We start from the raw sequence: 11151 nt of genomic DNA, 5'->3' as shown, positions 1-11151 counted from the left end.
CCACAGTGAGGTGCAGGCGGTGCCGCGGGCTGGGAATGTCGGTGTGGAGGCGCAGGGCTGGAGCGAGAGTGTGTCCAGTTCTGGGGTCGCCAGTGCAGCAGAGACAGGGAGCTCCTGGAGCAGGTCTAGAGAAGGGCAGCAAAGATGATGGATCTGGAAGGGAGTGGTTCACGTCTGTCGCGATGATACGCTGAGAGCTGGGCCTGTTCAGCTTCGAGAAGAGACGGCTGAGAGGGGAGGCCTCAACAATATAAATATCCAAAGGGAGGGTATCAAGAGGTTGGAGCCAGGCTCTGCTCGGTGCTGACAAGCGGTAGGACAAGAGGCAGTGGACAGGAACTGATGCGCAGGAAGTTCCATCTGAGCATAAGGAAGAACTTTACTGTGCAGGTTGTTATGGGCTGGAATAGATTGTCCAGAGAGGGTGTGGATTCCCCCTGACCAGAGATATTCAAGACACACACATCTGGATGCAATCCTGAGCCGTGTGCCCTAGGACAGCCCTGCTTGGACCAGACGACCCACTGTGTTCCCTCCCAACCTGACCCATCCTGTTGCTGTGTGATTCTGTGAGAGCTGAGCTGGGCTTTTGCACCCCCAGGGGTCTGCCCAAAAGCTGTGATTGCACAAGGCAGGGGAAGGGAGGCAGAAAAAGTAAAATGGCTCTTGTGGATTAAATAGGTTTGGTTTATAGGAAAGGGTGAAGTAGGAGCTAAAATTATGAACAGAAGAACTTCACTGGGAGGAGAGGAGATGAGTAATCAACCAGCAATGATTTTTAGGCTCAGTGATAGATAAGGAGCACTGAAGGATGTGTGTGATGGCAACAGCCAGGAGCCTTCAGCATGATAAGCCCCAAGTTGTAAACATTAAAACCAGTAGATGTGGAGATCTGAATCTCAACTGCTTCTACAAAAACTCTTGGTATTAGGATGTGGTTAAAGAAACCAAAGCAGTGCTTTAACATACTGGGGAGAGAATGAGATAAGAGAGAAACATTGCTTCCTTGGACCCCTCCTAGCTCCCACCTCTAGAAACCCAGCGCTCCTCTGCTGCTTACAGGTGCAGCTGTGAAGGGCTTCTGCCACAGCTTTTACCACTGTCTGGCTGTTGGTATTTGCACTTCTGGCCGTGTTTTTGCCAAAGAGTTGATATCCTAAACAAGAAGGATCTTTTCCTTGCTGTTCCCCAAATGTGATTTTTCAGTTCCAAACAGTAGAAGAATGAAATATAAAATGGCCATAAAATAATCCTTATGTTTGAATGTAAGCCTTAAGCTGAAAGTGTTAGAAATGTTTGTCTTTTCAGTTTGTCATGGAGGAGAAGAGCAAAAGTTGATTTTATCATCCAGTGTAGGCTCCTAGATGGGACAAGGAGATGGGACATGGGATCCAGTTCTAGGGTGAGATCCTGCCAACCATCTACTCAAGAGAGAGCAAATCCCAGCTGCCTGCCTGTGAATTTACATGTGGGATATCTCCAGTCAAACATTTTGCTCTTTGTACCAAAAGTGACACATGTAGAGTCACGTTTTCTCATGCCAGCCAAATGGAAGTGGAATGCTCTATGGTTTGAAGCTGCACTAATTCTTTCCCTTTAGAGAAACCCTTAGCTGATCAGGGCTCAGGCAGACCATGCATTTCCAGGATTTGGGAAAGGCACTAGAGGGTGCTGTGCTGAAAGAGAAGAAACAGGATTTGTATCTGCAGGAAAAACCATCCCAACCTCTGCGAGGTGAAGAACCACCATCTCCCTCTTTTTTCCTCCGAGACCATGTAGGCCTCTTCCTGCAGTAACAGCCACGTGCCTTTTTCCTAAAGGAGGGGATCAATAGATGCTGCTTTTCCTAAATCTTACTCAGTGACATAAAGGAGTGTTGACAGCAGGAGACAAGGGGTGCAACCTGTGTATAAACATGAACTTGAGGATATTAAAATTGTAAAAGATTGGTTGAACATTATCAAATGCATCTTTTTTTCTTAGTAAAGACAGGCTCCAGGGGAACCTCAGGTGGGGGCATGTGGACACTGGAAGTGCTTGCCCTGGCTGTGTCTCTGTGGCCTGTGACAGGGTCATCTAAGCAGGGCTCCTTCCCATCCTGTGCTGGTTGGATACAGAACAGTTCGGATCCAGAAGCTGGGGCCGTGTCGTCAGCACCGTAGTGCACGTAGGCCAACAGGCCTGGCAGGATTTATGAGTGCTGGAAGATGGCTCAGAGCAAGTCCAGATCTGTTTAGAGAAGGCTTTTAATGCTGTGAACGCTCCTGTGGCCCGGTTCTGAGGAGCACAAGTGAAGCCTCAGTTCAAGCAGGTGCTGTGATACAGCAGAAGGTGGGGGGAAGGAAACCAAAGCCCTGTGCTTTAGGCACCTGTGTCATGCCTGGGACAGAACAAAGATTCACTTTAAATAATAGAGACTCAGGACTTAAAATACTGCATTTATATTTTTTTGGTTTTTTAAAGGTCAAGATGAGTTACCCTCATTCAATATATTGGCAGGTGCATTTATTAATGTATATTTTATTTTCTGTGGAACATAATGTTCTTGGGAACCCATCAATCACAGAATGGTTTGGGTTGGCAGGGACCGTGGGCAGGGATGCCATTTACTAGATCAGGATGCTCAGGGCCCCATCCAACCTGGCCTCCAACACTCAACAGTATGAGGCATCCACATTCCAGTATATCTTCAGTAAAGAAAATGTAGCAATCCAGGAGATGTTTAAAGTATCAACACCCCCCTGGTTTTGTGTTACCTCTTCCATTTCAGCAGTTTCCAACCGTTTTACATTCTGGGCCACAAATGCGCAGAACAGGAACAAAAGTCTACCTGTTTTTTTTTGTTTGTTTGGTTGGGTTTTGTTTTGTTGGGTTTTTTTTATGTTTGCTATTAATATATTTTAAAAATCCCAGCAGAGTTCACCAGCTCAGAGGGAAGCTCAGCTGCTGCCCCCTCCTCTCGCTGCACAATTCCCAATTTGCTTCTGGCTACAGCTTCAGTGGCTAATGTAGGAAAGTCCCTCCCGCAGAGGAGGCCGTATCCTTTTCTTACCAGGCTGGTTTTTGCCACAGTTAGCTACACTTTCCATTTTCTTTCTTGTTGCCTTCAGCAGAAATAGGGAGGCTTGAAGAGAGGATCAGATTTTTCACATTCTATCAATGTCAGTGAACCTTATGCAGTCATAAAAAAAATGAAAAGGTGGAGGCAAATTAAAAACAACAACAAAAAAAGATCACGTAAGAATCTGAACTTCTTGATTTCTCAAGCAGCTTGTAAAATTACAATTTCACCAGTATAAAGGCAGCCAGGGTGATTTATGCCGGCTCTTCACAGCTGAAACATTTCACATCTCTTGATGACTTTCAGTTGAGATTGTAAGCATTACTTTTCTTAACAGTAGAAACATTTGAATAAAAAAAGCAGCCAAAGTGTAGCTATTCCTGTAGATAGGCACCTTGCTTACAGTAAACAAATGCCAACACCAGTGTACCAGAACACACAAACTGTAATTTGCACGTCTAGACTTTATTATTACAGCAGTTTAGTTGCAATTTATCCCAGACACACAATTCAGTGTCATTTTACACTTCATTACGTTTGCTGCTGCTTTCCCAAGCAAAATCAGCATTTTAAAAAACCTGCAGAACTTCAGCATTACTAAAAAACTCCAGAAATGACAGTAGGTGCCAATCTGTAGAGCAAAAACCATTTTTCCACAATCCCTCTTCCCACTACTCATTAGCTATTCATAACAGGGCTTATGCTATTTTTCAGATTCATGAAATAATAAATTACAAGATACTAGTTTTTTGGGGTTTTTTTTAATAAATTACTCAAGCAAGATGTTTTGAACCTGCAGAGCTGGCCAGTTACATGTAAAGGAAAGCAGAAAAGCAATCCACAACCTAATCAGAATCTGGAGAGACCACAGGCCTTTCCAACTGCTCCAAATTTCCTATTATAATGTACGTATTTAAGTAAGGTATGTTTAATCATCTTACTATATTTTTCCCTTCCCAGTATGTGACAGGAGATTAAAGCAGGTCATAATTATCCCTTATATTGCTTGACAAGCTCACAGTCAATGTGACTGGTGATCTGGAAGGTTGTCCTCAGTGTGCTCCAGCTCTGCCATTTCAGACACAGCAAGCTCAACAGAGAGGAACTTGCTGAAATTACATCAATGGCTTCTATTTATCCGCACGTCCCAGCTCTGTTACCTTCAAAGGACACACAATCTTTCACATGTCATTTGGCCTTACTTCTCTATTTTTCTGCAGCCCTTGGTGGATTACCAATGGAGATTTATAGACAGCTAGCTTCATGCCAGCTCAGGGTGGTGGTTGAATAATAAATATAAATTAGTCTACTACAGCAGGCCATGACGATAAGGAAATGAAAACATTATTTAATATTGTATTTACTTATTTGTGTGGAATAGTAAAAACAAGCAAACAAACAAAACACTTCAGACTGCCCTGGGCATTATGTTGCAAATGCACCTTGTACTCGGAAACTGTTGCAATGTCTGAATGCTTAGAAATATGTACAAGCTGCAGTCAGGAGAAAACACCATGCCAGTCATTTTCAAAAGGGTCTTTCCATAAATTACTTTATTTCTCATTAAATGAGCACACAGTCATTACCATATTAATAACAGATATGTTTATTATTACATATCCATCAGTGCGGCTTTCAATACCACTTGAAACATGCAAATCGTCCTAAGGACGAATCAATTTTCCAGTGCTTCTTATTTAATACACAACTGCAAAGCCATTATAAATTACTGAGGAGGTATTTGGTTAAGAAATAAAATAAAATAAAACCATACTGCCCATACCATGAATGTATTCCTGCTACAAAGCAAGAGTCTGACAGCATTTACTGAAATTCCTGAATTACCCAGAGCTTTTGCGTCTCCTTTTTTTTTTTTTTTTTTTTTTTTGCATTGCCTACACATCTCTTGGCTTATGAACAAGAATCAGTCTTTCTTTGTAAGAGGAATTCTCACTCAAAGATTGTACTTAATTTAGAAATGCATCTAGCATCTACAATACTTCAACCAATTAAAATTCAGTAAAAACTACTGATATGCAATAGTTTTTTAGAGGTTTCTTTTGCTTAGTTTTAGGTTTCTACATTTATCGACATGGCAATAATACAATTATCTCAAATTAAGGCACTAAAAGAACAATGTAAAACCAAGTAAAAGTGTTCTAAGAATAATTTACAGTTCAAACAGTGCATATATTTCTTAAATGTTTGTTAACTTAATGTACGTTATCACTTAAAACTGTAAGGCAATACATTATACAGTAATAGAAATGATGTACCCCAAAATATGCTTCCAAACTCGGTGGTTCTTTTTATTGTTAGTTTCTAGTGCCTCTAACAATAAAATAATTCAGTATGGCTTGGCAACAATGCATAGATTAAAGGCAATTACTTGTTTTCCCCCCTTTACAAACCTGCTGCATCAGTATTTTGTAAAGCGTAATGCAAAACATTTAACACTTTGATCCATTCCATAGTGGGTGGTTAGCATTAAGGTTGTAAAGAACTCTGCAGTGAAGGCACTGAAGTTCAAGTGATAAGGCTTCATTTTAAGCTAGTTCTGCAGTCTTCAAGAGCACAACTTAAAGAGTCTTGAAAGCAATTGCTCACTGAGAAACCTTCTCACTGAGAAACCTTCCTCTTCTACTCCGTTTCATATGCTCATCTTGACATAAATATCCCCTTCACAGGGTTAACAGTCCTTTTCTTTCACTGGTATGAAGAAAGTTGGCTTTTTTAAAAAAAAATCCAAAAAGGCAGCACCTTTTTTTATATACCTAGCTAAGCTTTATTTGCTTTAACTTGCATTACATAGTAATAATTAATCTAATCTACCTTGAGGCAAACCCGCAATTAAACACCCTCAGCGTGCTTTTGTGCCAAAGCAAGGAGGAGACAGTAATAGCAATCTTAACCCTGAAGCCTGTGATAGTTATGTTGAAAGGAACAACAGCCCGTCTGCACTGCTCTGTGTGGTTAAAAAAAGCCCTGTTTGTCTGACTGCATCCCATGAGGTTCCATTAAGCACTGTACATGTGGTTAGCTGCAACAAAGAAGAAAACAGACAATTAATAACAAATATAAAAATTAGCTTCGTAACACTAGTGCACGTTTGCCAAGAGCCTCGGTGAAGAAATTACTTTAACGGAGTATTTTTTCAACTGACAAGTTACAATACTAACATCATACCTACATCATGTTCCACAAACTGTTCTCAGTTTCTAACAACATTAAGCAAACACAGAGATCAGACAGATGATAACATTACTGCAGCTTTACAAGTAAGCAATTAAGAATCAACAATCATGGGTGTATTCATGGCAAATGCAAGGTGACCCTCTTTCACTTGCAGGACAAGAAAAGGCTCTCTAGGCTCAGAGCACGCACATGCAGTTGCAGAGCTCATCTGATGCACAGGAATTTTGGCTGGTTGGTTGTTTTCCTCTTTAAACATGCATTAACTTGACCAAGTGCCCAAGTCCAACTATATTAAAACAAAAAGACCTCAGCTGTGCTAATACAATGTGAGTAAATCAGCAGACTGTAAGCCATGAAGTGTAGATTCCGATCTTGAAGCAGTACTGCAAATGCCAGCAAGTTCATCATAAAGTTCTGATTCACAGTCATTAATTATAAGTTAATAAAATGAGGAATAGAACTTAGGATGAACTTTTATATGTGAAGCTCCTTTCAGCGGGTCTGAGACACCTCTCCATGAAGTCAAGGAAGCACTGCCTACCAACTGCAAAGAAAGGTGGGTCAGACCCTGAATGAAAAGTACTGAAATGTCTTCAAGCATGTGTTCAAGTCTGTATCCATTCAACAAAACAGTCAATGCCTGCTTACATGGTAGGACTCCATCACCGAGGGCAAGTTCTGCTATACTGTCTGACAAGAGAACAATTTTCAGATACTTAGTAAAAGCTAGACATGTATATCCCATAAAAATCATTGCTGCTTCTCTTATTCCCACACCTAGGTAAAGTGGTGAGGGAGAACTGCAGGATGCAGCATCTGGAGTTCACAGAGGCTGATCCAACAATTGACTGCCTCCTGAGAGGAAAAGAGCCTGCTGTTCCTCTGCTTTATCACCTTCCTGTCCCCTAGGAAAGCATCCTCCTACTTACCTGTCCTCAGCTTTGGCAATCAGTGCACTGAGAAGTGCACTGATCCACTCACTAGCTTGGCACAGTTAGTCTACTTTTTTTTTGACAGTCAGAAAACTGAACTGTGTACCTTCATGGAAAGGTCCAAAGTGGATCATTTTGAGCACTTCTCAAGGATCCAAGGACAGAAAAGGAGGAAAAGACCACCGAGAGGCAAAATCCTCCCCTTTAAGTAGCAGCAGGCTGTCAAATGAGCTCAGTTACTGTGCTGAGCTACCAGTTAAGTGTTCAGTACATAAGCTATGCTGTGAATTTATTAAATAAGCTGAATTTAAACATTGGTACATTACAAATGAATTTTCCTAAGAAATATCCATCGCCTCCTCTTTTTAAACACACAGGACAGAATGTGTACTGGTATCAGGGCACGGTCCATCACAGCAGTACTTGTCTAGTCCATAGATACAACTTAGAAAAAAATTGTCTGAGAAAACCACAAAAATGTCCACAGCATAACTGCCAGAATGAAGAGTTCCAGCCTGGCCTGTTTCTGATGCTTCTTTGCTCAGTGAACTCTGAATCTTTTCACTGTTTGCTCGCATTGCTCTGCAGGTGCCATGCAGGCCCCACTACACTCCAGTTAGCCCAGTGTCAGCTGTCTGGTGGGGACAGAGGGTGTCACAAAGACACCCAAGGAGCTCCTCGAGCATCAGGGAGGTGCAAGGGCACTCAACTGCCTCTTGTAGACATTTTCAGGCAGCATGACAGGCAGGAGCACACACATACCCAACACTCCTCCTGCCCAAGTGCTGTGCCTCTCTAAATGGCTTATGCTCGGTAAGACTCTTTCTCCACAATCAGTGACTACACTATGCAGCATTAAAACAGAATTTCTTATAATTAATAACATGTTCTAAGAAGCTCTGTCAGTATTTGATATCAAGAAGCAAGATATCAGTGATGTCATCGAGTTCACTGATGGATTTGTGGTCAGTCTAGAAGAGTAATGTAAATGTTAACTGTTTGATCCATGTCACAGCTTGTCAGATGAAAATTCAAGAAGCTAAAGAGATAAGATTATCAAGCAGGTAATAGCTTCTGAATTGACAGAAAACCTAAGAGCTTTATTTCTTCCCAAAAACTTGGAAGAATCTCCTTGGGTGATGAAGAAAGGTGAGCAGAGGTTGGTACACCAGGGCAGATGTGAGAAAACACAAGGCTGCAGTATTTGGAACAGCTGATCTGACCTGACATTCACTTGTGCAAGACCATCACCCTTCCTCCTTTTGTTCTTGAGGCTCACCCCCAAACCACTGCAACTTCTGAATCCAACAGAAAATCACAAGCTTTTCTTCTATGTAGTTAGGGTTGGATTGTTTTTGTTGTCTTGCTTTGGGTTTTTTCTGCTTTCCTTTAGGCAAAACATTCCTGGATAAATTATCTGCTGAAAACTAGATCAGTTCACTCTGGTAATCTGTGAAGCATGAACTGACACAAGATAAAGCTCAGGAATGTGCAGCTGTCCTCCTTCTGGTGCTGGTGAGCTATTACACCAATTCCATCTTTAGGATCCTAAAGACAGAGCTTTAATAATGGTGTTTCTCATTTTTTAAAAAAGTTCATTACCTACTTGTGTATTTCTGTGATTCTGTAACACTCTCAACAGGACAATGCCAATAGGATTAATAACAGTAGGAGTCTGGGTAACTGATCTCCCCAAACATGCCCGTTCCTTTAAGAGTTGCTGTAAACTTTCAAAAATCCAAATCTGTTCCTTCTATAGCAGATTAGCTGCACACTTGTCCTTGCTCAAGGCAACTCCAAACCAGCACTTCTATTAAGACAGAGTGACAAAGAATCAATAAATTGATTTAAGAAAATGGATTTTTCTCCCATAAGAGTATGCATGAAAGCTGGTTATTACAGCTACCAGAAGACTTTGCAAGGACAAACGGAGAGCATACTTAGAATGCAATTCAAAGAGTCTTTTGGAAGAGAACATCTACAACTCTAAAACATCCAAATGTGAAATAAAGAACTATGCACTCTCCCTACCAAGGCAAGGATCAGCAAGGGGGAGGAAAGAATCTGTACACACAAGAACAGAGGATGATTTTTTAAATGTACTATCAGTATCCTTCAAGTATTGTTTCAAATTATCTAACTGCCATATCATAAAGATGCAAAAAAAAAGACAATTAAAATAATTATTTCCAACCCCACTGGCTAGTTGGTTGGTTTAGGAGGAATTAGTTGTTCTGCTTTTTTGTTTTACTGCCCAAGAACACTCCCTCTTCAAAAGATCCTTAATTTAACACCTCTTTTGGTGAGTATGTTGACTGACATTATGCAATGTCACATTTTTAAAATCCCTTTAAAACTGTATTAATGATCTTTACATCATCAGTTCTGGAGGTTTTTCTACCTAATCCTTTTAAGTAGCAACATGATAGGCTTTTTCTTTCAGTCTTAAGTGGTCCAAGATTCACTGAAAAATCTTACTAATCAGTCATAATCATTCCATTTATCATTGAAATAAATGTATCATACAAAACATACAGCACTTTGTATTTTTTTCAGCCACAAAACAAGAGTTGTTCTTCAACAATTCTATTGTAAATAAATATGATGTTCAACAACAGATCTTAATTAAATACATTTAAATTTGGGAGGTGTCATTTATTTCTAAAAGTCTTAGAGAATCTGGGTAAGCCTGTGGAGGATTCTAACATTTTTAAGTCAGTCTTGGAAAATTTCCTTGGACTGAAGGAAAAATTAAGTGAAGCTTTATAAAACCTTCTGGAAGTTGGGAGAAATGGGCATTTTTTAAGACAGGACAAATAATTTGACAAGATTCTGTTGTACAATTACACACCATGTAAGTACATAACAAACACGGCTGAGGTCTCCCTGAAAATAACAGTTACCAATTTGTCTTTATTTGGTACAATGCTGAAGATGCTACTATTTAGTAAGCAATCCCAGATTTTATAGTGTTTTTAACTCAGGTTTATCACTGTGTGCTTTTCCACTGCACTCACCCTTGGTTTTTTGAAGACTCTAAGGAAAAACTGCCCATTTCCCAGGAAACCTCCCCACAAATCAAAAGTGTTTCTGTATGTCAGAAGTTCAGCTTGATTAAGTGCTGGTGTTGAAAAATGTAAAATTACACAATTCTGTTGCTTTCCTACCATTTGAACTGTAAATGGTAAATTGAAACTTTGTTCAGTGTTTGTGACTATGGCTTCTCTCCCACAGACTCTGGCTCAGTTACACGTTCTTAACTTCTGGTCACAGTTTTCTCTTTATATCCTTCTCCTCTAACACCAAATTGCCCACAACACCACTGATTTTTATATTGCAAGTTTTTTATTTGAGGCCCAAAGTAATTTTTCTGTATGGGATTATCCTGAAGGTCTTCACTAAACATATTACTATCTCAAAACTATGATCCCTGGGAATGTTCAAGGCCAGGTTGGATGGGGCCCTGAGCAACCTGATCCACCCTGGCAGAGTGGGTTGGAACTAGGTGATCTTTAAGGCCCCTTCCAACCCAAAGCATTCTATGATCACTTATATTTTAGGATGGAAGTCTTGGGGACAAGAAAACCAACGCCCTTTTAGTCTTTCATATTTTTTCTCTTCTGTTCCCTTCAAGGAGGATGTTTCATTATATACCTCACGTCTTCTTATATGCAAAAGTCTGCTTTTACTGCATTTCATGCCAGCAATGTTTGGTAGCCTTGCCAACCTGGGAAGACTCTTTCCTTACTGAAACACTAGTTTCCACTCCATACTGTCAATTCAATCGGTTATTTGGGGAGAAAACAACACACATACTGTATCAGGAAGCTAAAAAAGGTTAAAATCAGATTACAGTAATCTAAGCCTTAAAAAAGTGTATTTTACATCATGTCTTGGTTGGTGTATAGGGTCACAAATAGTTTACAAAAACTGCTGTTGGGATAGAAGACAACTGGGAACAAG

General features: G+C 40.5%; 1 protein-coding gene across 2 annotated transcripts in view; it reads right to left on the bottom strand.

Moving 5' to 3' along the window:
- Positions 1-4585: 4585 nt before the first annotated feature.
- The window catches only part of ROCK1 (Rho associated coiled-coil containing protein kinase 1), an 83868-nt gene continuing 77302 nt past the window's right edge, over positions 4586-11151 (bottom strand). For both annotated transcript variants that reach the window (XM_040058484.1, XM_040058503.1), the window contains one exon: positions 4586-6101. In XM_040058484.1, the coding sequence (XP_039914418.1) occupies positions 6098-6101 (4 nt within the window). In that variant the 3' untranslated portion in view covers positions 4586-6097. The remainder of the gene's footprint in view (positions 6102-11151) is intronic.

Source organism: Hirundo rustica, chromosome 1 (assembly GCF_015227805.2).
Source record: "Hirundo rustica isolate bHirRus1 chromosome 1, bHirRus1.pri.v3, whole genome shotgun sequence".
Classification (NCBI taxonomy): domain Eukaryota; kingdom Metazoa; phylum Chordata; class Aves; order Passeriformes; family Hirundinidae; genus Hirundo; species Hirundo rustica.
The sequence above is the reverse complement of the archived record's forward strand: the minus strand, read 5'-3'. Positions and strand labels throughout refer to the sequence as shown.